The sequence below is a fragment of the Macaca nemestrina genome, chromosome 12 (genome assembly GCF_043159975.1).
Source record: "Macaca nemestrina isolate mMacNem1 chromosome 12, mMacNem.hap1, whole genome shotgun sequence".
In the NCBI taxonomy this organism is placed as follows: domain Eukaryota; kingdom Metazoa; phylum Chordata; class Mammalia; order Primates; family Cercopithecidae; genus Macaca; species Macaca nemestrina.
Genome location: NC_092136.1, coordinates 131711854 through 131738513, shown reverse-complemented (window position 1 = coordinate 131738513; position 26660 = coordinate 131711854). Strand labels below are relative to the sequence as shown.

The 26660-nt window shown below is 43.2% G+C and overlaps 1 protein-coding gene across 13 annotated transcripts in view; it reads right to left on the bottom strand.

Moving 5' to 3' along the window:
• LOC105476177 (neurotrimin) overlaps positions 1-26660 on the bottom strand; it is a 1408523-nt gene that overhangs the window by 14182 nt on the left and 1367681 nt on the right. For 7 of the 13 annotated variants that reach the window (XR_011611280.1, XM_011731850.3, XM_011731851.2 and 4 more), the window contains 4 exons: positions 12612-12746; positions 10187-10307; positions 5716-5867; positions 2678-2713 (listed from right to left, as the gene is read on the bottom strand). Coding sequence is in view for 12 of the 13 variants with exons in the window: in XM_011731850.3 (XP_011730152.1) it covers positions 2678-2713; positions 5716-5867; positions 10187-10307; positions 12612-12746 (444 nt within the window). In the remaining variant the exon portion in view is untranslated. The remainder of the gene's footprint in view (positions 1-2677; positions 2714-5715; positions 5868-10186; positions 10308-12611; positions 12747-26660) is intronic. The other 6 variants (XM_011731856.2, XM_011731854.2, XM_024791133.2 and 3 more) reach the window with 1 other exon arrangement.

Genomic DNA, 26660 nt, shown 5'->3' with positions numbered 1-26660 from the left:
TGCAGGGAAGAACTAATAATCTCTTCTGCTGCAATAGTTTCTTTCTGATATACAGAGTTTACTTTAGTCCCCTATTCTTTAATAAATTGCTTTGATGGTCACTGTGAGGTTTACAGACATTAATCAGCCAACCTTTCCCAGCCCACTGATACCATCAAATCTGACTTAATGCCTAGAAGATAAAAGACAAAGGGCCAGTGGGTGGAAAATGAACAGCCACGGAGCCGCTGAGTTTGCACTGTGGCCTGAGTGCACTTTCCTGTGCGGAAGTTCAGTGAGGGATGGTGGAACATCCTTGAGTCCTTATTTATCACTGTGAGAGTCCTGCACCACCAAATATTAATAGGAGAGGTGACATGCAATCTGTTTTGTTTGCAAAAGGGAAGCAGAAAAATACTTCAATGGTGGCAGAAAATGCTGAGGAAGAATGAAATTCTCTTATCAAAATACTTCTAGTCCATCCAGATATTGGTTAACAAAATAGCTTTGAACTTCTCTTAAAGCCAAGTGTACTCTGTCAGTGGAAATCAACGCATTCATATAAATCTTTCCTGGTATTTCCGAGGTAAGGTGAGTATAACTTGGAGGGTATTTCCTGAGAAAATACATAGCTCTCTATTGTATCGAAGACTAGCAAACGAGGCGGGGGAATGAACACATGAGTGCAGTAAATGAGCCCAGGTGCAAGGGCTGTCTTCTCTAAATTATTTCTCATTGTACAAGAGTCCAGCAGCTCTACTGAAGACTGTACTAATCCAACTGTCAGAACGTTTTAGATGTCCACAGTCTTCTTCGCTGACCCATTCTCCTACACCCAAGAAGGTTGCTGAGATGAGGGGTCGAGCACATCCAAAGAATCAGAGTAGCAAGTTGGCAAAGAAAGCCTTCCACTCAGAGTCATCAGTTCACAGGAGAGAAGGGAGCAGCCCAGCTTTGTCTCAGCAGATGGGGCCAAAAATAATGTCTCTTGCTCCTTGTCCCCTGCTCAGTGACCAGGCAAAGTAACCTGTTTGCTTTCGTGTGTGTTTCTGGTTGGTTTTCCTGTGGTTGACTTTGATATGGGATGATGTTCTCTCTGTGAGTTGAGTACACCTTCCGTTAAATACTCTTTTAAAAGTCCCTACCTGAGTTTCAAAAGCTCCAATTTCCTCTGTGAATGAAGATCTCAGTTGTCAGAACTAGCTCAGTCCTTCCAAAAGCATAGCCATAGCAATGCATGCCCATGCTCCAGGCTCTCTCACTTCCCTGGTACTGTATGTTACCCACTTTTCTACTGCTCTCTGTTTTATGTCTGTGAATACGCTCACATGGAGGTTCAACAAACACAAGTTGAATCATAGGTTGAATCTGAGTAAGTCTATTGACACTTTTCCTTTCTATTTCTTTGTTTCATTTTCTTGCTCGTGGCTCATCGCTGTGGTGCTGTACATCACTAAGGTGAGTAATGCAGCCCTCTCTCTTTCCATGATAAAGGTACTTTTTTTTTCATCTGTCAAGCGCTTCCCATGTAATGCATTTCTTTTCATCTACCCCTCCACCTCCGAAGTCTACAGCCATCCTCTGATGACAGTTTGCAAGGCCAGAATGTGAGGAGATGAACAGGGTGGTGTGGGGTGAGGTGGGGAGAGGAGGTCAGGGGATTGGGGTGGAAGGTGGGAGAAGCATTCCCCTCCCTGGCTTCACAGCTGCCTTCCTGAAAGGCTACTGCTGTGGTCAGCACTGTCCTTAGGGTGAGAGCAGTGCACGTGACACACATTTTATTCCACTGCTTGCTTGGATGCTTAGTCATAGTCTTAATGAGTCACTCACTCTAGGTTAGTGAGAAAATTGGAAGGGATGTGCAAAGACAGGCAAGAGATGCAGGAGATATTTGCAGGGGAGGGCTGTAAGTGGAAGAGGATGTAAAGGGACTGTGGAGAAGGGGCTGAGAAATAAGTGAAGGACACCCTGTGATGTTCCACTGAGGGGCGTCCTTGTCTTTCAGTTTACGTCTGGAGATTCAACATGCACCTCAGAGTTTTCAAAGCCTTTGTAATATGCATTCTCCATTGACTGTTGGAACAACTCTGTAAGGTGGATAAGGCAGATCAACTGTATTGTAGAGAAGAGGAAATTGAGTCTAAATAGGGCTTAGTGAGTTGCCCAAGACCAAAGAACTACTAAATGCCAGGCACTAAACTAGAAATCGCTGTGTATTGGCAACCACTCATGCAGCGCCATGCCTATCTTCCTCCTTTGGAGAACCTCGTGAGCCAGTTGATGCATTTGACAGAATATCTGAATCCTCGTGTGCTTGGTGTCTGATTCTGCTGCTGAGGGACCATCAATAAGACCCTTTTCACAAAAACTGCTCAGTTGGTTGAACTAGTCTTCCTACGGGTCCCAGACTCACTCTCTACACTTTGCCTTTGTGCTGATCTCTGGGCTTGGAGAATTTAACAATACTTTTCTTTCTTTCCCCCTCCCAGCCCTCCTGAGGGAGTGTGAGCAAGGGATGAGCAGAGCGAAGAGAGCTTGAAGTCTCCCTGGTTCCCAATCACCTCCTTCACTAGCTTTCCACATCCTCTAAGACACTTTACAGACACAGGTAATACACAGCAGGGGATGGGGAGTGGGGAAGGGGGGCTCTGGGATAGAGGGAAGGGGAGACAAAACATAAAGCAAGGAAGATACTGACCTTGCAACAAAGTTGAGCTCGTAGGCTCATTTAGTTCTAAATCGGTTGAGGGACACACAGGAGAGAAAAATGAGAACAAACACATATATTATATACAGTGCTATATATTTGTCATATATAGTTTGTATACTGCCTTTCACAGACATTTCTGGGGGAATATATAAAAACAAGGAAGACAGAAACCAAAGGCGGTAGGACAAGGTGCGGCAAGAGAAACGCTGACATGCTTTATGTTTCCATATTGAATGCCATGGCTGGGAAGGCAGGGAGCTGGTTATGTCATACATTTTCTGGAGCAGTTGGATCCACTCTTAGCTCATGCTGAGCCAGGCTAGCGACTGGATAACAAAGGACTGCAGTTCCTTTCCAGATGACAGACTTGTTTCCCACTTCCCCACCTCTGTTATTTTATCTTAGGACACCAAGTTCAGGAATTTTTGCCCTTGGCACCATGGTAGGATCAAGCTCCCCAGAGCACCGTGATTCAGGAGTGCGGGAGCAGAACTCTCGGAGGTCCCTGCAAGCCCTGTAACCTTAGAGACCAGGTGCTTGTGATGGGAAGGACTAACCTGCTCCTATCTGGCTTAAGTATTCCCAGACTGCCGGACTACGGTCTCTTGCACCAGAATTCCTCACTTCTCAATGTCTAGGCCATGTGGAGAGAGCGTGCAGTTTATGCACAAGTTGGTGGCAAAAAGATGATAATTTTGCTGCCTTTCTGTAATGCCACAGGAGAATAAACTTCATCAAGAAGTTTGTGTATTCACAAAAAGTACATGCTGCTTTCCAACCTGCCCCAAGTGTGCTTGCTGGCTCTTAATGGAAACTGACATGGAAAATTCCCTAATAAATTCATATTTGTCAAAAGACCTCATTGACAGTGAGCCTCATTAATGAACCTAGGAGCCACAACAACGTCTGGACTATTGGCTGCAAATACTCATCTCACACAGGAATGGGGGTTGCGAGCTCCACAGAACTATGTTACCCAGGCAGCATTTCCAGCGATGGGCTCCTCATGAATGATCTCCCAACTGAAGCTAACAAATTAAATTGGTTTCTGATTGAAACGTGCTGCAAACTTTTTCTCCCCTAGAGATTTAGCATGTTAAAGTTCCGAGACTTCTGGCATTAAAGGACATCCCCACATGTACCCCACTCATCTTGGTGTGACTCAGTCTTTCTAAACATATTTGAATATATACTATCACTTTTTCATGTCCTTTTTAGAAAACTCTGGACTCCAGAGAGCTGGCAATGGTAGAAACGTCCCAAAGGAGGCACAGGGCAGGTGCTGACAGACCCATAGGGCGGGGGGCACGGGAAGTAGACATTGTAATTGCTACACGTGTGCCTGCTGAAAAGAGCATATTTATGACCCACACTTCACTGCTTTCCTTGTCATAAATGCCATCTATTCAACTCTTAGGAGAACTGTTTGCTGCTTCTCCCTATTCTCATCCTGAGATGGCTTAAGGGGAAGAAGCTGGGGAAATAGACAATCGTGATAAAGTCAATGGCTGAACCATTTCATACAACCAAGTCAGGAGAGAGTAGGTCAAAGTGGAGGACTGGGGGAGAAGGCTACTCCTGTGAGGACAAGGACTGCTGTGGGCGGAGAGCAGGACTTGGGAGGGGTTAATGGGAGACTGAGGGGGAGCCTTAGATTTGCAAGGCAAGGGAAGGAGGGGTCTGTTCCTCCCTAATCCTGGTCTCTGTTCATGCAGACAGACGCCTGCCAAAAAAGCAAAAAGGTCTGACGAATGCAAGGGACACTTATCATCCCTGTGTGAGAGATGCCAGACACATCAATCACTCAAATCACAGCTCTGCCCATTCCGAGCCACTGGCTCGGGGATCAAGGGTGGCTTTCTCCTTCCCAGCCCTCTCAGATAAAGCTGGCTTTACTATTTGTGCCGGGTGGAATGCGGGCGGATGTAATGGGCAAGCAGAGATCCTGTGGTGAAGCAGTGCGGGCTCGTGATTTGGAGCAAGCCACATACGCTATCACCGAAAGCACGTGGCTGGGTTGTGGGATTATCCCAAAGTTCTCAGAATACAAGGAATTTGTGTTCTCGCAAATTATCTGTCAAATGCCTCCCCTTACTTCCCCATCACTTTCAAGAGCGCTTGTTAACATGAGGGATTGGGGAAACAGATTTGAAAAATCTCAAGCTCAAAGAACTTGATGGGGTATGAAGGGATTTGCCCAAAAGCCAACCGGAATTTAATCCTGTGGCCTGTAAGGAGAATCTGCATTCATCATGAGAGGCCTGGAGCCCTGCCTGGTGGCACCGTCAGGACGGCAGGCTCACGTCTGCACAGCTCTCTGCTCACAGGGGCAGGCATCAGAGTTTACAAGGGAGCTCGCTCACTTGCTTCTGATATCAATACAGTAGCCAGATATGTGACGAAGGCGGGGCCCTTCACATCCCAGCGACTGGAAACAGTTTTGGAAAAGGGAAAATTTTACATTAAGCCAGTGAGCAAAGACTGAAATAGCAAACGTTCCCCTCTGAGTTCTTGACTATTTTACCCAATTACGATTCCCAGAGTCAGTTTAGGAGCCATCACTGAGAGAGAAAAAAAAAAAAAAAAAAAAAATCAAATGTCATTTTTGGCATTCCAAAGTCTTTTTCTCCCGTCTCAGGATCTTTTCCATTATAGAATGAAACATAAACGTTTTCGTTTTTCTTTTCCCACTTCTGAGATCTACTTTTATACATGTACTATACATATACTACTTTGCATACATGTCCACTGTCTGTCTCTGTCTCTCTTGTTCTTTCTCTTCCTGTCTCTGTCTCTCTCTGCCTCCTCCCTGTGTCTCTCTATCTCTGTCTCTCACTGTCTCTCTGTCTCCCTCTCTTTTCCTCTCTCTCCATTTCTTTCTGTGTCTCTCTCTTTTTTTATTTTCCCTCTCCATGTCCACTGCTACTCTGCTAACCTCTGACCCTGGCCTTAAGGGGCCCTCCCACCCAGCTCTTGCTTTCTGCACCCTCTCCCCTCTTGTTGCCCAGCTCAGAGCACAGTCTCACCAAATAGCATGATGCTGGCATTGGTGTGGCCCAGCTTGTTGGAGGCCACGCAAGTGTAATTCCCATAGTCATGTTCAGAGACATTGAAGAAGATGAGTTTTGAGAGGAAAGGTCTGTTTTCCACTTTCACTCCTTTCTTTCCTTCAATCAGTCTGAGAGAAACAAGAGACAAAAAAAAAAAAAAAAGAAGAAGAAAACAAGATGGTTATGTGTCCTCATAGGAAGCAGGTAGGCCCAGGGATTCATGATCTTCTCCTTGCCCCGCTTCTGACATCATTATAACCACTATTTGATCCACTCAACCACACCATAAAGTGGTAGTAGTTCACACACAGTGGGTGACACGTGTTTCTTGATTTTCACACATGTGCCTGGGGCGCTCCTGCCAGAACATCTGATCTTTGCAGCCTCTCATCCTTGCTTTGTGGCCTGACAGCAACGCCACAGCAAATACCCCGCCAGCTGTGTGGCATTCAGAACAATACGATTCACACAGTAGCTGCTCAAAAGTGTGGACTTGATGATGATGATGGTGATAACGAAGATGGTGATGGCGATGATGACAACCATGCCAATGAAAAACTCAAACTTCTGAGAGAAGAGCCACCTGAGGAATTTGAAAGAGGAATGTTTTTCAAGTACCTGGTAATCTAATTTCTCCTGAAGCACCAGAGGCATTGTATAGATAATACTTAATTTTTTGGCTATGAAGAGGAGAAAAATCATCATTTTCTCATCAGGGGACTCTGAAGGGCTTGGGAGGAGTGATCTGCCCAGACTATTACAGAGGATTAGTCTGGAGGGATTAGAGGTTCCTAAGAATATGTCCCTTTAGAGCCAGGACAGTCTCCCTAACTTCCACAATGGCAGCCCAGTAAGCCACGAGGATTGCATTGGTCTCGGGGCCACTAAAGAAATGCCACAGGGAGTTAGTTGGGGGATGTGAGGTATGCTTATTAGAACCATGGATTCTATTACCGGGCAGATAAAAGGGTAAGGAGAAAGCTGCTGTTGGAGTCAGTAGGCATGTATCCTCCTTCTCAGGAGGTTGTTAACAGCAATTCCTATGGCAATCATGGACACCACCTACCCTCCTTTGCAAGATTCTGAAATGTTCATTTCTTAGAATGAACTTTAAGCCAACCTTTTAGTTTCCCTGAAACAATTTGTAATCCTTGCCCTGAAGCTGATTCTGTGCTATGGGAAAGGTGAATACTCTTGAGGCAAAAATCCCTTCTTGATGAAGGATCTCAGGGAATACGGACACAAAGCTAAGTTTCCTGTTTAGGGCCGGGCTGGAGCACAACTTATAGCAAGCAGACAATGTCATAGTGGGAGCATACCGGAACAGATTCAGGGGACATGCTGTGGGGCAAATGGATGCTACTGAAAAAACCAGTACTCAAGGCAGAAAGAGAAAGTAAAGCACTGAGACAATGATGAGGAAATGCTTTGCGGACCACACAATGGTATCAGTATAATGTATTTCTATGGAGTTAGACATAGATGACTCTTGCCCATCCCTGGGTCGCAGCATGTTTTGGCATAGAGGGCAGCTGCTTTTTCTGAAGACCTGTCTCTGTGGGGTTACAGAATCATGTTCTCCACTCCTGCAACTTACAGTAACCTTGACCAGAAAAGAGAGGTAGGTTCTGGCTGGAGTTCTCACCCAACATCTGCCTCCAGGGAAGTCAGAAGATAGGTTGGACAGACTTGCCTTGCTTTTCATTATGTAGATGTTCCTCTGGGAGCCTTCCTCTCCAAAAGCTAGGGGCAATGAACTGGCCTGAGTCCACAGCTTCATTAAAATGCTAGCACTGTCCAAATGGAATGAGGCATCCGGCTGCGCAGCCAGAGGCCACTTTTACATTTCCAGCTTGTTATGTACACATTGATCCTCTAGGGGGTGCTGTCCATGCCACTCACCAGGAGGATTCTGTGAGCAAGTCAGGCTGATTGATCCCACTGGCCATTTTGACACCATTCCTCCACCATGGGGAGGAAGCTTTCCCATCACAACCAAACTGTGAATGAGATTTCAGCTCTGCAGTTGGGAGAGACTTAACTGGAAGTAGGTTCCTGCTTGACAGCTCTGAAATGTCTTTAGCTAAAAACAGCACAGGGGGCCAGCAGCACTTTGCAGGCTTTGCAGCTCCTGGGAGGACACACTTTCCTTCTCTGTGCGGGTACACATCCCCTCCACCCCGCACTGCTCCCAGGCCTCAGTTTCTTACGAAAGCTGTGGGCTTCTCATTGGCCAATGCCCCTGTTGGATGGGTGGCCTTCTGTAGGTATAGCATTTCCTCTTCCTTTGTCGGATAACACACACAATAGCATGCGGCTGAGTCATTCTAGCATGTGGCCAAAAGACTTCTCACCTAACTCTTGAGAAAACTGCCTGTCCTCACTACACAGTTTCCTTTAATCTGCCTTGGAAGTCTGCTCATCTCACCGAAAATGGGAGATGGGCTAGAGCTGGCCTTCCCCCAGGGCAGACACAATATGCCTTGGGAGACCTGCCTGGCAGACCCAATGGGCTGTGATCAGGACCTCAGAGGCAGGGATGCTGCAGCTGAGCTGGGTGCCAGGAGGAGAGACAGCCCTGTCTCATGCCAGCACACTGGAAATAAATGCATACATGTGCAGCAAAGGGAAAACTGACTAAACTAAATGGAAAGGGGAGAAAAGGAAAGGCCATCAGAAGAACTGAAAGACAGAAACAAAGCTGCCTGAGCCAGGGGCCTCTGAAGACCATCCCTGGCCCTGCCAGCCCACTCTCTCCTCCTGGGTAAATGGTGGCAGGGAGAGCTGTCTCTATTGTGACCACAGATGCTGCACAGAGGAGAACGCCCTCATCCTTTTACTCGCCACTGGCCACTTTTGCTTTACTTTCCTCCAAGATTTTGCTTTCCCCTAAATATTTTTTTTTCTGTTTTTCTCCAATAAAGAATTGGAATAATAGGGCGCTGCTGATGACTTTTCACTAAGACCTAGACAACTGAAGATTTGGAAACTGACCCCATAGCTCAATAGGTTTTTGGTTTGGTTTGGTTCAATAATTAATTTTTATGCCTCAGTTTACTTCTTAGTACAATAAGAAGGTCAGAGAGGGAATGGATAAGTGAAAGAGAATTTCTGAGTAAGGTTACCATATTTATCAGAAAAACACACTCCATTCTGCTTGATTCTTCTTTCTTGGAAGAAGGGGAAAGCTAGCTTATTTCTTGTTTTTCTTTGTGAGTTTGTTTTTCCTCTTTGTGTCTTAGTTCTTTCATCTGTAAAATGGGCTAGATGAATATAATACACCTCACTAGAAGCTGCCAGAATGTGTCCTTAAATTTTTTCTTTTTTTGAAAAAACAAAACAATGCTTTTCATTTGGGAGGATTATGATAAGACACAGTGAATCTTACAACTGACTGACATGGTTCTAACCAAAATTCAATTTTCGATCTAGAGACTAGAAAGAGCTTTTGGTGTCTGACCGACCTCATAAGGAAAGAAAGCCAAGGCCGGCCGAAGATGTGCACACGGTGTGGGCAGCCGTTCACTCGCTCCTGGCCTGCGGTTTCTCATGCTGCTCCCCTTCTCAGAATGCCCTCTTCATTGTTTTTCCTTCTCAGCTTCCCAGCCTCCCTCACTCCTTGCTCTTACTCCACCCCACATACACCTCAGGACTCTCTTGCATCCCTATACCACCACCTCTTTTTAAATGAAAATGTTCTGAACGCAGGCAGCTCTTGCCCATTTTCCATTGTTCATCCGCCTTAAAATGGCTCTTTGATAACAGCAATTGCCATGGTGCCTGGATGTACTGAGCTACTGATCCCTGCACTGATATGCCATTTGATAACACCTCAAAATGATCATCTTCAGTGACTCACAACAAATATCCCCACGACGGCCGTGACAATGGGAAGGAAGGGAATAGTCCCTTCTCTTTTCTCCTACAGTAAAAGAACAACTTGGGCACAAAGGGAGGGCTAAATTGGGTCATGGACTCTTATACAACGCTACTGATAGTGTCTGGAACAGGAGGGGAGACCTGCTAGCTGCAGCTAACTTATTAGCCACTCCCAGGGCCCCGTGAGCCTTCCTAACTCCTTCACGCAAGCCTGAGAATGTGGTAAAAATAGCTTCAGGCAGAACACATTATGTTCTTGGCCTATAAAAAATTCACAGGCCTTACAATGCTCCTGGTGGCCTTTCCTTTGCGATTTTGCTTTCCTAAAAACAGTTACCTTTCAGATCTGTTGGTTGGCCGGTGATAATTCTGCATGATGACATTAAAAACGTAGCTGAAATCCATTAATGTTAAGAAAAGACTTCTTTGCACATTTGCCCCCTATAGAGAGGAGAAGTTCAGAAGAGGATTTTACAGAGTTCATTTGCAACCATCTGGAATCAGGACCCTGGAAAAGTTTCTTCTGGAGATGGGGGTGGGGGTGGGATAGGAAAGAAGGAAGCTTTACCTTTTGTCATCCTTGTACCACTGGAATTCTGCTGAGGGGACTGCTGAGGCTTCACACTGCAGTGTCCCCTTTTGTCCCACGGGGACACCCGTACCCTTGGCTTCTGAAATGTATGGTGGATCTGCAGAAAGAAGATGTCTCACAGCCTTTTGTTTTGTTTTGTTTTGTTTTTTGAGATGGAGTCTCGCACTTGTAGCCCAGGCTGGAATGCAAGTGGCATGATCTTGGCTCACTGCAGTTTCCGTCTCCCGGGTTCAAGCGATTCTCCTGCATCAGCTTCCCAAGTAGTTGGGATTACAGGTGCACAGCACCATGCCCGGCTAATTTTTGTATTTTTAGTAGAGACGGGGTTTCACGGTATTGGCCAGGCTGGTCTCCAACTCCTGACTTCAGGTGATCTGCTTGCCTCGGCCTCCAAAAGTGCTGGGATTACAGGGCACTGCACCTGACCTACAGCATTTTAAAATGCATTTTAAAATGAAGAAGGCTGCTTCCTTTGTTGATTTTGTTTCTCATTCTCTGTCCTGGCTCTGCTTACTTAGACAGTAAAATTGCTACACAAATTGTACCAGAGATTAAAAATATTTTTGATGCTGCTCTAAGAAAAAGCTGGGTCTTTCTTTCATGTGTTGCTTTTGTTCTCCTCTGTACAGAGTTGAAATGACCATGTACTCAAGCATTTTTTCTGTTTAAACTTTTTAACTTTCATAGGATGATGCCAGCCCATCAACCCTACACTCCAAGGGTTGACAGTCAGCTCCTTTAATCAGCCTTCTAGAATTTCTGCACACCAGGTTCTTGCCAAAAGTATATAACCTCGAACTATTCAATTCCCATCAAAAGCTCAGTTGCAAGAAATAATATTCAAGGAGAATTGCCTGAAGGATATACAGATGAGTCATTCTTGGTATTCTAAAACAGATCCCTGAATCAAGTCAGAGCAGGTGACCACACTAGGCCTATGTATGCACTTGGTCTGCATTCATCTGAAGTCTTTCCCAAACTACCCTTCACATTCTAACAGTTTCTATTACAGGGCATTATGAAAAACAGCCACAATAAACTGGCTATTCTATTTAATGCAGAAATATTGTACATGATGTTGCTGACTCTCTCTCAAAGTGCTCTATTTGTGGAGATCCTGAAGAGAATTTTCTCTAGGGTCTCAATACCAGGGAAGGCAGTGTTTCTCCCAAGCAACTAATTTGCTTTTATCTTATGGACAACATGAATTTTAAAGCAGGTGAGGTTTCTCTCTTTGCTTTAGCAAGGCTAAGCCAAATTCTGCACCTGCACCGAACGATCTTGTGGTAATATTTCATGTGCTGGGGTTTTCCTAGCTTTCACTCACTTTCCTAAGCGTATTTTTTCTTTGCTTCTGTTTCTTTATGTTTTAAGTTCATCTTTATAAACTGCAAATCCTCTTAAGTCCCTTTGTAAAAACTTGTGATATAATTTTTAAAATGACAGCATTTTTATACCTATTGCCTTGCTTCTTAAACTGCTTTATGTTGACTGTGTTCACATTGTAACAGAAACCTAAATCTTAAAGATTGGATATTCTCCTAGCTACAGTCTCCTTCTTTTAACTCCACCCCACCCAAGTTTTGAAGGGAAAAGTCATCTCATTTCCCGATTTAGTTATTGAGTTCTATTTCTTCCTAAGTCTTCCTGGAATGTGCACAGCAGAGAAAACTTCCAGAATGTTGTAGGGAGCTAAGTCAAGGTACATAATGAGGAACCCAGAGGGAAAAGAGTGAAAGGAGGTAGGAAATTCAAGTAGGATTGATGTCAGAGAGAATCTGGAAGGCTGAGAAAGGAAATGAGGGATCCACACAGGGCATTTCAAACTTCTTGGATTCTGTATCTTTGTTAGTAACAAGCAAATTTATTGTTACATCCTCTAAGATCTATATCATAGCTATTTGTACGTATACCATGCACATCTGTAAGTGTAAAATAATGAGATACAATAGATGAACCACAAAGGGAAGTTCTAAACTTCCTTCATACACTCTAGCACATGGTTTCTTGTCCCATTATGGAGATGTCTGGTCTAGACAGTGAGAGGCGCCAGCATAACTGTATTGTGTGAGTAAATTATGGGAAAATTTTGGATTTGAAGACTTGTTTAAAAAATTATGAGTTGAATGCCATTTAATGATCTCCCAGCCATGCAAGTCAAGTTTGGCATTACATTCAGTTACTTTCAGCTACTTTTTCTTTTAATGTGACACCATGACACCTTGAGGTGTCAAAAACTAGAGTCAGAAATGGTTGCTCCTGAAAGCAGAATATGGAAGGTGGTGCTGCATTCTTCCCTCCCTAAGTCAGTAGCTGGGTGTGCCAATGGGCTCTGGGTGGTGGCTGTGACAACAGACCAGCCTCATGCACGTGCAGGGTGGGTGGTGGTGAGAACACTTACAGTTCACCGTGACCTTTACTCTCCGTACCACGGGCGCGGCCACGTCATTGGAGGCGCTGCACTCGTAGTCCCCTGACTGCTCCCGGGTGATGCCCTGAATTTCCAGGTATTCGTCTTCACTCACAAAGCCAACCGCTGTGGAAAAACCAGTAACGTTGGTGAAATACAAGGAAAAAAAGACCAAATATATTAACTTAGAAAACAAAGTATAAAATGGTTATGTCTGCAGATAATTCGCCACTTGTAAGTTCAGATTTTGAGGAATTTTGAGGATTATCCCTCCTCCATCTCTTCTACACCTCCGCACCACCAACTTTTCCTTGGCTCCCCAGTGGAACAGCTGAATTGTTTGTGTTCCTAAGTGAACTAAGCACAGTGCCTGGAGAATTACTGGTCCCGATAAGTGATTAATAATTTTGACATTTACACTGCCTGTATCTTACCAAGCAGTTGTGCTCTGGGATCTAAGTTAGGCACCTTAACTCTGATCTCAAGGTATCACTTAGACTGAGCCTTGAATATAAAGTTTATGACTACATCCTTGAGCATAAATTAATTAAAAATGCCACACCAGCAGCTACACACACACACACACACACACACACACACACACACACCACAAAGGCAGCAGAAACACTAACATAATAAATTTAACTTTCTGTTTTTTGACTCAGATAATTAATTGGATAGGCAGAAATCAACGTGCTCAACTTTGATCTGCTAGAGCTCCTAGGTACAAGATCCTAAAGAAAGATCAGCAATGGGACTCCGCGCTTGATGCCTAACTGTAAGCATGTCAGAAATTCATCATGTGACACGGCTGCAAATCCACTCAGTCCCCTCATCATCGCAGGACTTATTGTCTTTAGTGAAAAATTATGAGTAATAATAACAACCCTTCACACACTAGACTCTGTGCCTGACGTCTGGCCATGAACACTCAGTTATTGAAAGACCAAGATATTTAAGGCAAGAGGAGACTTCAAAGTTCTCTCCCAGAGGCACCCGAGCCTTAGCTTCTTTGCCAAAAGACAATGAAAAACAAAAGTTAGAGCTTACATCCCAAGTTATCCTCCCTTTTCTCTTAAATGAGGGTAATTACAATGACAGCATCCTAAACCTGGATACCTTTAAAAGGAAAAGAGGTGCTAGTAATTAATGATTATTACCAGACAACAGGCATAAGTTAAGACTGTCCCTAGCAATTGAGAAGTATGTTCCCAAATGTAATATACATACAATCCTAATACCTCACAGGGTCACAGGGCTATTTAGACTAACACACGAACATGCCTATATATGTACACACTCACACACAGACACATATGAAAGCACTCTGAAACTCCCGTGTGCTGCCCACCTGTTGATTTAGCTATTAATCCTATAATCTGGCTGGAGGTACAGCTTCAAGGGGTATAGAACTGTATTAACATGAGTGGCCCAAGAAAGGGAACAAAGGAACATTTCTCTCCAGGTCATAAAACCCTTCTGTAATGCCACATGTTTCTGCTGGCCCAGAGTACAAAAACAGTAGCTGTAAAAAACCAATACAACAAGGGATGATGTGTGTGGTATGTAAGGGATGATTGTATGTGTTCCATGACAGTGTGGAAGTCACTGTTTTGTCAAGATAACCACAATAACAGTAACAACAGCAACAACAGCAAGACCATGGTCTTGTGAAGAAGGGCCACTGCCTTGTTCCATTCGATCAGCACTCTTTGGCCGTGATAAGTCTGTGCCACTGCCCAGCAGTAGGCCCACCTGGGGCCGCACTTCATACATCTTCATGCCATATGCAAACTACACTATGTATGTACAGAAGGTTTCTTGCCTCTGATACATAGAGAAGAGGAAAAGAACAGCCTATGTCCATTACAACAAACAAGAAAGAGATATTAAATTCATAAGACAAAGAAGGAACCTGTTCATGAGTAGAAAACATGGCCAAAAAGACCAGGATATGAAGACGACAAACAACATTAACCCAAATAGACTCATAGTTGCTACCAGTAAGACACTTCTAATGGTCTCAGTAGCCTTTAATAATATTGTTTGATAAGCATCTTTAGGGGGAAGGTACTAACCTTGATTTGAGGATGGGTAGAAGAATTGAGAAAATCTGTAATTCCTCTTGTGTTGTCCTTGTTTATTTGCTACCAACCATGGGCTTACATTTGTCAGAGCTTTCCCTGCCAGAATGCTATAATTACTGTGCCAAGCATCTCGGAGACCAGTGTCACACTTAATATTCCCATTAATTTTAAATGGTAGTCCTTGGTACATATGTGTGGCAATTGGTGTCATATTTTAATTAGGCTTGCCCTACACCATCTGAAATTAATAATAGCTCGAATTACCAGTGTAATTTATAAATTAACAGTGCCGCAGCATTAGGAAATAAATTAGCTCTGGACAGCTGTTTCTGGATTGAGCTGCAGGGTCGAAGCAGTGACTGGTAGGACCTCAGGTCTCCTGGGAAGCTGTGTATTACATCACCAAAGCAGGGAAACAGACAAAAAGACACAAGTTCTCTGGATCTCTTGTGCTCTCCAGCTAAAGTTCATGCATCTGTTTCACTTCCATAATTCAAATGTGCTCTTTTGTGGCCACAGTTAGATTTGTAGGGGCCAACTTGTCATATGGACACCCAAATGGAAAGGCCTGCTTGGGGCATGACAGACCTGGACTGAAATGCAGGTACACAAATATTAAGGCAGTCAAAATCGAGAACTCATCAGTTTTCTATGGGGACATGGGTGCCACATTAATTTATGTGTAGTTTTGTATATTTATGTCAGGTGATCTTGTGTAGGAAAGGACATTGGATGGCTCAAGTTTTGGGGATGGCATATGGTCTCTACTGATCCAAATTTCTAATTCCAGAGGAAGGAGATTTTTCCTCAAGTCATCCTGCAAGAACAGTGAGGCTTAATCCTACCTTCCTATGTTCCCTGGACCAAATGTGCAATCACGGAGAAACCACAATGACTTCATTGCTCACCAGTTATTACATGTACACTTTTTGATTAAGTTGGGTAAGGCATGTAAAAAGTGACTTGTACATAGTAATATGCTTAATAAATGTAAGCTTTCATTGTCATTATGCTCACTTCTCTCCTCACCCTTTTTCTCTACCAGAGGCATATATGGCAAAACCAGAGAGAAAGTTGGTCAGTTTATACATAACAAAATACATTTTGAACCACCCGAAATCAGGTTCTTAAAGGAGATGCCTCAAACAAACAAACCCCCCCAAAACACTAAACTGAAATCTGAGTTTCTAGAGTTAATAAGTCAAGGAAAATTCTTGTTTAAAAGCATTTGTGCTGTGGCTATGAAGTGATCAGTGCTTTATCACTAGTGTGAGGAACTTACAAAGCATATTGGGTAAAAAGAAATCAAGCAAGCATAGTTTTTAAAGTACTAAAGGATATTCTTGGTTAAGAGACATCAGTGGGGAAGAGGCAAACCACTTGATAAAACCCTGTGAAAAGAAACTCTTCATGGTCAACAGCTTCTCATTATAAGTCTGCTTTTTCTTTCTGTAAAGAAAATGCATCCTCGGGTGGAAATCACACACTCCTCTTCCTGAAATATCCCCTTCATCATGGTCCACTTCTTCAGACACTAGAAATGGCTCCTTATTTTTCTGTCACATCAAACACAAACTCTACTGCCTTATTATCAAAGCCCTCCATAAAGTGGCCCTGATCCATTCACTCAAGTTTATCTTGCATGAGTGCTACGAAGAAGGCAACTGATCATCATCCGAAGAGGCAAAAGTTTGGGATCAGAAAAAGCCAATTCGCTACCCTCTAGTTTCACGATGGGGTAGGTCTCCTAACTCCCCTGTACCCCAGCGTCTTCATCTGCACAATCAGAATAATGTTACCTACTTCTAGGGTTGCTGTGAAAGACAACATGTGGAGTGCAGTGGGGACCCTGAGAGGCCCAGGACAAACCCTCTGTAGAACTTAGTCTAAACAACTGGTATACCACGCCACCACTGCCACTGCTGCAGCTCTCCTGCCGGGCCATGCTAGTTCTCATCCTGGACCAACATGATGATTTGTTCTTCACAGATTTTTTTTTTTGTCACCTAGAAAGCTGTGCCCTCATGGTCTATCTAAGCAAATACCACCTTTCTTTCAAATGTTAACTCTTCCTTGCAAATACCCTATTATGGGTTCAATTACATCCTCCCAAAAAAGATATGCTGAGGTCCTACTATCAGTACCTCAGAGTGTGACTATATTTGGAAATAGGTCTTTACGAAGGTAATTAAGTTAAAATGAGGTATTACCGTAGGCCCTAATCTAATATGACTGGTGTCCTTATAAAAAGGGATTCAGGCAGACACGCACAAAGAAAGGGCAGAGTGAAGACACACAGGGTGAAGATGACCATGTGATTGGAGTGATGCTTCTATGAGCCAAGGAATGCCAGGAATTGCCAGTGCATACCAGAAGCCAGGAGAGGTGAGGGAAGGTTCTCCCCTGTCACTGTCAGAGAGAGCATGGACCAACCAATCACTTGATTTTGACTTCTAGCCTCCAGCACTGCAGAGTTTTCTTGTTCTAAACCACCCAGTTTTTTGTGCCTTGTCACAGTAGCCATGGGACACTAATACATTCCCTTTTGTCTCCTAACTCTTGGTGCCTCTGGCTGTTCTGCACTATTGTTGCACATTCCGTTCATCTAGTCTTTAAAATCATAAGATAATTAAAGAGCTTAAAGGGACATTAATGGTTATATAATTCCATAGTTGCTCTGCTGGTACATAGTCTGTCTGCAGTAGATTTCACTAGAGTAGTTGCTTAAAATATAGAATTTTAGGTCCCACTCATACCCACTAAACCAGAATCTCCTGGGATGAGGTGTTTTCATAATCTTCCTAGGAAATTCTCATGCATAGGCCAGTTTGGGAACTAGTGATTTCACTCAAGCCTCGTATTTTTCTTGTGGGAAACTGAAGCTTAGAGGAGTCTGTGGGCATATATCTGGTCAGTGGCAGAGCACACCAGGTCTCCTGATGTCCAATCCACTGCTCCTGCACCTGTAATGAAGTTTCTGAGTAGCTGTCTCGTGCCACACACAGGGAGCTTATTTTTCCAATGCGATTGAAGGCCTTTGACAGCAGGAACCAGGTCTTGGATATCTCTGGCTCTCAAGGCAGCTAGGAAACCAGTTTACACAACTTTAAAATTTGTCAACTTCTTATTGACTAACTTCTCGCTGACAGACCCAGAACAACAGGTCGAATTCAATGAAAAAAAGTCAGAGACCCCTTGTTGCTCACCTAACCCTCCTGTGGCTTCATTCCCAAAACAACACCATTTACAGTCATTGTTCTTTCCTGACTTTAGGAATTGTATTTCCTGACTTTAGGAAATATCATCACTATTAGTGTTCTAACATAAAAGATTTTCTTTAAATATGTGATTTTAAAAAGATTTATCGAGTGTTTAGTATAACTTATATTTAGTTTTGGGGCCAATAATTTCTTCAGGAGAAGGCATCCTTAATTTAAAAGTGTAGATCAATGAAGAAGTATGATTTACCTAACAGGAATTTGTTTTACAGCCAATTTTTTGGAAATACAGCTATTTCATTAAGTGGAATATGACAACCAAAGCAGGGAAATGAAGCAAGCTGGATATGTGATCACACCTGCCTCCATATCCCCACAGGGCTTTGGTGTTGTGCAAAGTGCTGACCTCAGCATTTGCAACTAATCAAAGGACGGAGACTGTCTTGTGTGCAAAACATCCCTTTGGAAAAGAAAATCACATTTGTGACTTCATAGATTGAGCATTAAAAATCTTTATAACTGAAAATAATAATACCCACAGTGATCATTTTTATCATACCCAAGAATAAGCTTGTCAGGAGTACAGCTGTAGCTAGTGGAGAAGAGAGGGCACAGCTGCCTCCTTGCTTAATATTTTCATGGCATATATACCAGCTGAGACAAAATCATTGGACATCAGAAATTGAAAAAGATACAGAACATAGAATCCCAGAATTGGAGAGTTGGAAGGAATCGTTTTTAAAATTTAGCCCCTATCCCGTGACTAGCAGTGACATTCCAGTCCTGCACCAGCTCTGCAGCCACTGCTCTCTCCACCATCTCAGGTTGCATCAGGTGTTCCTGTTAAACCCAAGCTGGCCTCAAGGACAGCTGTGTTCCCCTAGTGCCATTATGATGGCTGGTGAGCATTCAAGGTTTTCTGTTTTGATTGCACGAAGGCATGGTTTTGCGCAGATGCTGGGACATAAGACAGACAGAGGTGAGACTCCTATTCCTCAATACCAACACGCGCAAGCCTCAGGAACTGATTTTGAGGTCTGATGAAGAAAGTGAGCTTGGCCAGAAAGGAAAGAAGCTCTTTTCATGAAAGACTTTAGAGGTTTGACTGTGGCCCTACCCAAATCTCATCTTGAATTGTAGTTACCATAATCCCCACATGTCATGGGAGGGACCAGGTGGAGATAACTGAATCACGGGGGTGGTTTCCCCCATCCTGTTCCCATGACAGTGAGTCAGTTCTCACAAGATCTGATGGTTTTATAAGGAGCTTCCCACCTCGTGGGACACTCATTCTTCTTCCTGCCGCCATGTGAAGAAGGCAGTGTTGGTTTCCCCTTCTGCCCTGATGGTAAGTTTCCTGAGGCCTCCCCAGCCCTGAGGAACTGGGAGTCAATTAAATCTCTTTTCTTTATAAATTATCCAGTCTCGGGTATGTCCTTATAGCAGTGTGAGAACAGAGGTGTATGGTGCCTCTGTGAGTTCCGGTGTCAAGGCCTGCTGATGAACTGGGGAAGGCCTCTTTCACACCAGGTCCCCTGAGGACTCAGTGCAGTCCTGGGAGCTGGAGTGCACAGACCGATATGGCTTAAAAACAGCCCCACTCCAATTGGCAGCAGAGGCCATGTGAGGGACTGACAAAGGGGGTGGCACAAGAAGACTTGTATTTAAGCATGTAACAGGGACTCCAAGAAATACCAGAGCCAGTTCTCAGGTAAAGTGAGCGTCCCAGGCAGGCAGATGGGTGCTGAGAGGCACAGTAATATGGAATTAATGCAATCCTGTGCTGCTAAGCTAGACAAGACTGGGGACATGTGAGCTACCCACATAACCCACACAGCAATATCCGCTGCAACAGGGTGAAACTATCCGTGTTTAAAAGTGTTTCCACAATGTGACATTCACGTCGAATGATCTACATAGGATAGCTTCTGCGGGCCTGATACTAGGCTGGAGCAGTGGTTGAAGAGTTGGTAGCAGCTGTGAGCACCACTGCCCATGGCTGCACTGTCGGGCAGTGATGAGCTCTAGCATTTCTGCACTCGAGCCCTACAGACTGTACTAGCTGACAGTTCAGTTCTCTGCACTTCAGATTCCTCTTCCGTAAAATGGGTAACATAAGGTTACCTTATAGTATTATTGTGAGCATTAAATGACTAAATATGGGTAAAGTACTTAGCATATAGGAAGCTCTCAGTAAATGGTAGCTATCATGACCTTTATTCTTAATGAAACCCTAATTAGGCTTTAGCACATTTTAATACACATGATGATACCAGAACATCTCAACTCAGAAATGAAATAATAATCAGACCTCTTCTTTGCCAGGAGGAACTTAATAATAATAAATCTTACAAAGGATTCACCACAGATCCTTTAACTAGAAAACTCTACTCTCTTCACTTAAAACAGGATGCGATTGATAAGAAATATAATTTCTCATGATTGTTTCTTTTCAAAAAGCAGGTATAGCTGCATAGCCCAGGTAAGAACTGCTGAGAGCTTAAAAAATGTCTCTGGTTTCAGAACTAAAAATAAAAGGATATAAATATATTTTATATCTATCTCTATATATATATGTAATATACATACATATATATTACACATAGTTCCTTGACATTTCCTTTGGATGCAGGTAGCATGGCTGGCAGAAAAGAGAATCTGATTATCTTGCCAAAAATGGGCAAATTTAAAAGATGTGTTTCATAGGAAAAGTTCTGAAGGGCTCAAACCTACTTTCGCCTGTTGTAATGCTGCAGTACAGGCCTCACACAGTTGATATCAAACATAGAGCCCATCTCTGGGAAATGGGATAGCTGAATTGTTCTAAATAGGTGGCTCCTATCATATAAGAGAAAGCATTCTTAAATAGGCCCACGCTGGCTGCTTGTGAGCTGTGCATAAGTCGTAGAGTATGCATATGGCAACATCCCTGTGACATTGCCTCTTTGTCAGCTCAGATTCCTATTTACTTCACCTGAACTTCTTTTATGCCCGAGAAACTTGTCTCCTGCTTTCTCAGGATACCCTTTCTGTTGGATACACAGAAACTGCTTCTTCCTGAGCTCCTTCACCTTGCCATACCTTCTTTTGCACCATGTCCCATTCCCCAAACAACTTCCATGTTCACTATACCCTTTGCATAAGCTAGAAATGCAAATGAATAGTATTTTTTGTTTTGTTTTGTTTTGTTTTTTTGAGACGGAGTCTCGCTTGGTCGGCCAGGCTGGAGTGCAGTGGCCGGATCTCAGCTCACTGCAAGCTCCGCCTCCCGGGTTCACGCCATTCTCCTGCCTCAGCCTCCCGAGTAGCTGGGACTACCGGTGCCTACCACCATGCCCCGATAATTTTTTTTGTATTTTCAGTAGAGACGGGGTTTCACCGTGTTAGCCAGGATGGTCTCGATCTCCTGACCTCCTGATCCATCCTTCTTGGCCTCCCAAAGTGCTGGGATTACAGGCATGAGCCACTGCGCCCGGCTGTGAATAGTTTTTAAATTAATTTATTAACCAGATTCTATCACAAAGTAATAAATATAGATTCAATAAAAATATTATACAAACTGGTGCCAAGTATAAATTGCATGTGTGTGTGTGTGTGTGTGTGTACACACATATAAGTGTGTATTTATATCAACAAAACATTTATCATAGATCCTGACACATATAAAGACCTCATTTGATAGTTGGAACTGAATATATGTATATGGTTGAATATGTAAGGCTACACATATATCAACTGTACCATTTTATAGATATGTAGAACAGAAAAAAATTTCCTTAATTTTTTTTGATAGGGAAATCTTCTGGGAATAATAATTAGCTTCATATTAAAGAGAAGCTGCAACTTAACGTCTAATTATAAGACAGTAAACCCTTTGTACTCTACAGAGCCAGGCCCTGTGCATTTCTGAGACCGATCCCTTGCCGTAACAACATGACGTGAGTTTTCTTTGCAGATGTGGCTTCAGAAGCTGGGCTGGCCCTGGAGTTGGGTGCTCTTCTGCTGTGAGCCTTCTCAGGAGGCCTGTCAGCTCAATTTTGCATGCAGACCCTCTATTACGCGTGATGATATCAAAGTCAGAAAGCACACAGCTGGGTGCTTGGAGTTTGCAGCTTGATGTCTGGGAACTGTGTATTTGCAGTAGTGCAGCTGATGGCTGCTAAAAAAATAAAAATAAAAAAATAAATCAGCTTTTGATTTGTAAACTCAGCCAATTTGATCTGAAAGACATTGATAGGGGATAAATATAGCACTCTGCAGTGTCATATTGCCTCATATCTCGGCTGTTTGCTTTCTCTTTTTCTAAATCACTGGAGATACAAGCCAATACTGAGTGCTGATAATTTTGAAGGAGTTGATTGCTTTCAATGCCTCGCCCAGATTAATTTAAGGGAATTCTATTGACTTAAGAGGCTCCTAAAGGGTTAAGGTTCTCCTGACACCATCGTGCTCAGGATCAGATAAATCACCTTCACTACCTGGATTCCAACAGCCTTGGGAAGTAGGGCAGCCTAGGATTTAGCCTTCAATACATTTTGTAGGGCAGGGGTTCTTAATCTGAGAATTGTGGAACTGTAACCCCAGGGGTTTTGAACACCAGGAAATAATATTATGCATACGTGTATTGGTGTGTGTTTTCCCTAAGAAGAGATTCTACAGCTCTCTGAAAAGGATGTAAAAGGAGCCCAGGACACACACGGCTTGGTATCCCCCTTGCTATGATCCTCTGTATCATCCCCTAGTGATGGTGCAGAACCAAATCCATGTCAACTCACATGTCTGCCAAGAAAAAGCCCTAAACATGTAGCGGAGAGGAGGGAAAAGAACATCACTCCACAGGGAAGCAGAGCCTTATGTGTGTTTCATTAAATATTTTGTGGAGGATGGGAAGTGAAATAACTTATAAATAATCCTTTTGAAGAATAGATATATCAATCTGGGGAGTTCTTTTTTCACTAAATGGGGGAAGGTCTTTTCCCACCAAAGCATGAGTTGAAATGCACGGAGGATGCAAGGCTCTTCCGCTTCCTGCAGAGGCCCATGGCCACTGGCTGATGAACTAGAAGCTTCTTGCACATGGAAGGAGGAGGGAGGCCAGGCTTTCCCTTCGCAAGCAGCATCCTCAGAGGCAGAGGAAAATGCAGGCTTTCCTGAAGAATCCCATTTATTAGTGATGGTATCAAGTAAAACTCAATGACAAGGGGACCTCTTGGGGGACAGAGGGAGTAGAAAACCTGGGGTGGGGTCAAATCTATAGTTAAGACAATCTAATGAATAAATTCAGATCCGATTCTGGGAGAAAACTACAAGGTGCCAGGAATACTAGAGGTGGAAGTGCCATCTGTGTATTTTCAATTGGCATGGAGAGGACAGACACCAGCCCATGTGCAGAAGGGAATAACTTGGGAAACCACGCAACAATTCTACAGAAGGGCAGGAAGTCTATTGGAGTAGGATCCTTTGGGTCTTGGGAGAAAGGGAGACATGACTGAAAACCCTTGTATTTGTAAGATTTAATTAAAGCCTTTGACTGTGGAAAAAAATGAACCTTTATAAACAGTTCTCAAAGTCTATTCTGCACCATAGCTACTTCCTACCAAATCATCCTGCTGGAAACACGTGAACAGGCCCTGTCCACTTATTTGTGAATGCCTCGCCCCTCTGTTCTTAGCATTCCACTGCCAGGTGGAATCTTCACCTACATGAAATCTATAAAAAGACAGTGTGTGGAAAGGAAAAGAAGAGCTGATTTACTCTTTCACTGGGCACACTACTACTGTGCCTTTCTACTTGACGTAAAATCTAAACATAGGCACGCACACCTGGGTCCTGGATAGAATGCAATGCATTAAAACAAGCAAACAAACATAGAACTCCTGAATCCTCAGTATGGCCATGTCTCTTAGGAACTGGTAGCCTTGAGTAAATAGCTGGGCTTCAGTTCCCTCCTTAGTAAAATGTGGCTGTTTATTTATTACTGAAACACTCATATATGGGGTCTGAAAACTGTATGAGAGAAGTTGTGCAAATATATGGAAGAAGGATTAACACATGGGAAATAATTTTTAAAATGTTAGAAGGAACAAACTAGAGGAAAAGTTTTGGACACTCAAATCCTAAATAACAGCATCATATAAGGCCTACTCCTCTACTACTTGTCCCCCCTCCCCAGGTAAACCTTTTAAATGCCATCTCCACATTGTAGATGGCCAGCTGTACTCATGATCTTCACATCTGCATGACCGTCCCTGGAGGACCTGCGGAGTTCCAGACCCATAACTGCCCATGGGACGCCTCCTCTGTACGCTTCCCAGACCCCACAGGATGAATTCACCACCTTGCCCTTACATCTGCTCTCACTCCTGTGCCTAATCTCTCTTGGCAGTACTGCCAAATCCTCATTCTCGTAAGATAAAAGAGAGTTACATGGCTTGCTCTCTTTCCCTTACTCCTCACTTTCAATCAACAGACCCTGCTGTTTCCACTCACTTCACAGCTTCCAAATCCATTCTCTTCTTTTCCTCATCATTGTTACTGCCTTAATTCAGGCCCTCATTACCTACTCTGGATTATTACAATATCCTCTTTATGAGTCTCCATGCCTCCCGTTTATTCTTTTCTTTATTGCCAAAATAATTGTCAAAAAATAAGAGTCAATCCCACTTCTGCTTCAATCCTTCCACCGCTCTGCACTGCTCTGTGGCATGGAATGTGAAGGTTCCCTTGAGCTGGCTGTTGCCTACCTTTCCAGGTTCTTTATTACCATCTCACTTCCCCCTACACCCACTGGACACACCAGTGAAGTTCCTAAAACACGAGGCATTGTACTGATCTGTGCCTGTGTGTCTTCTCTTTTGTCCACCTTCAAATGTCTATGCAGCCTTCAAAACTATCCTAGCTATCACTGCTCCGGGAATGCTTTTGTCACATTCAAACTTCCGGACCTCCTCCCCACACAGTTTCTTATTGTTTATTTGTTTCTCTAGCATTGCTAATCACACCGTATTGTTATTATTTATAATGTTTACCCCACTGGACTCTAATTTCTAAGAGAGCAGAGACTCTTTTATGCACCTCTATATCTCCAACGTCTATAGCAGGTTTAGCACGTAGAAGGGGCCACATGATCATGTGGGTAAAAGCTGAATGAATAAACTAGCTGACTAGAGTTTTTTTTTTTATATATATATACTTTAAGTTCTAGGGTACATGTGCACAACGTGCAGGTTTGTTACATATGTATACATGTGCCATGTTGGTGTGCTGCACCCATTAACTCATCATTTACGTTAGGTATATCTCCTAATGCTATCCCTTCCCCCTCCCCCCTCCCCACAATAGGACCCAGGGTGTGATGATCCCCTTCCTGTGTCCAAGTGTTCTCATTGTTCAATTCCCACCTATGAGTGAGAACATGCAGTATTTGGTTTTCTGTTCTTGCGATAGTTTGCTGAGAATGATGGTTTCCAGCTGCATCCATGTCCCTACAAAGGACACAAACTCATCCTTTTTTATGGCCACAAACTCATCCTTTTTTACGGCTGCATAGTATTCCATGGTGTATATGTGCCACATTTTCTTAATCCAGTCTGTCACTGATGGACATTTGGGTTGATTCCAAGTCTTTGCTATTGTGAATAGTGCCGCAATAAACATACGTGTGCATGTGTCTTTATAGCAGCATGATTTATAATCCTTTGGGTACATCCCCAGTAATGGGATGGCTGGGTCAAATGGTATTTCTAGTTCTAGATCCTTGAGGAATCGCTACACTGTTTTCCACAATTGTTGAACTAGTTTACAGTCCCACCAACTGTGTAAAAGTGTTCCTATTTCTCCACATCCTCTCCAGCACCTGTTGTTTCCTGACTTTTTAAATGATTACCATTCTAACTGGTGTGAGATGGTATCTCGTTATGGTTTTGATTTGCATTTCTCTGATGGCCAGTGATGATGAGCATTTTTTCATGTGTCTGTTGGCTGTATGAATGTCTTTTTTTGAGAAGTGTCTGTTCATAGCCTTTGACCACTTTTTGATGGGGTTGTTTTTTTCTTGTAAATTTGATTGAGTTCTTTGTAGGTTCTGGATATTAGCCCTTTGTCAGATGAGTAGATTGCGAAAATTTTCTCCCATTCTGTAGGTTGCCTGTTCACTCGATGGTAGTTTCTTTTGCTGTGCAGAAGCTCTTTAGTTTAATTAGATCCCATTTGTCAATTTTGGCTTTTGTTGCCGTTGCTTTTGGTATTTTAGACATGAAGTCCTTGTCCATGCCTATGTCCTGAATGGTATTACCTAGGTTTTCTTCTAGGGTTTTTATGGTTTTAGGTCTAACATTTAAGTCTCTAATCCATCTTGAATTAATTTTCGTATAAGGAGTAAGGAAAGGATCCAGTTTCAGCTTTCTACTTATGACTAGCCAATTTTCCCAGCACCATTTATTAAATAGGGAATCCTTTCCCCATTTCTTTGTTTTTGGCTGACTAGAGTTTTGATGGCTGTTCTAGCCTATCATAATTCATCATGATATCATTATATCATATCAATTGTTAATCATATCAATGATTCGGAACACTCTTTGATGACCTTTAAGAAAACAGTGAATATATACATATTTTTAAGGTTTTTCTGTCTCATATGTGTCTCTCTCTGTGTGTGTGTGGGAGAGAGAGACAGACAGACAGACAGAGAGAGAGAGACAGAGAGAGAGAGACAGAGAGAGAGACAGAAAGGGCTG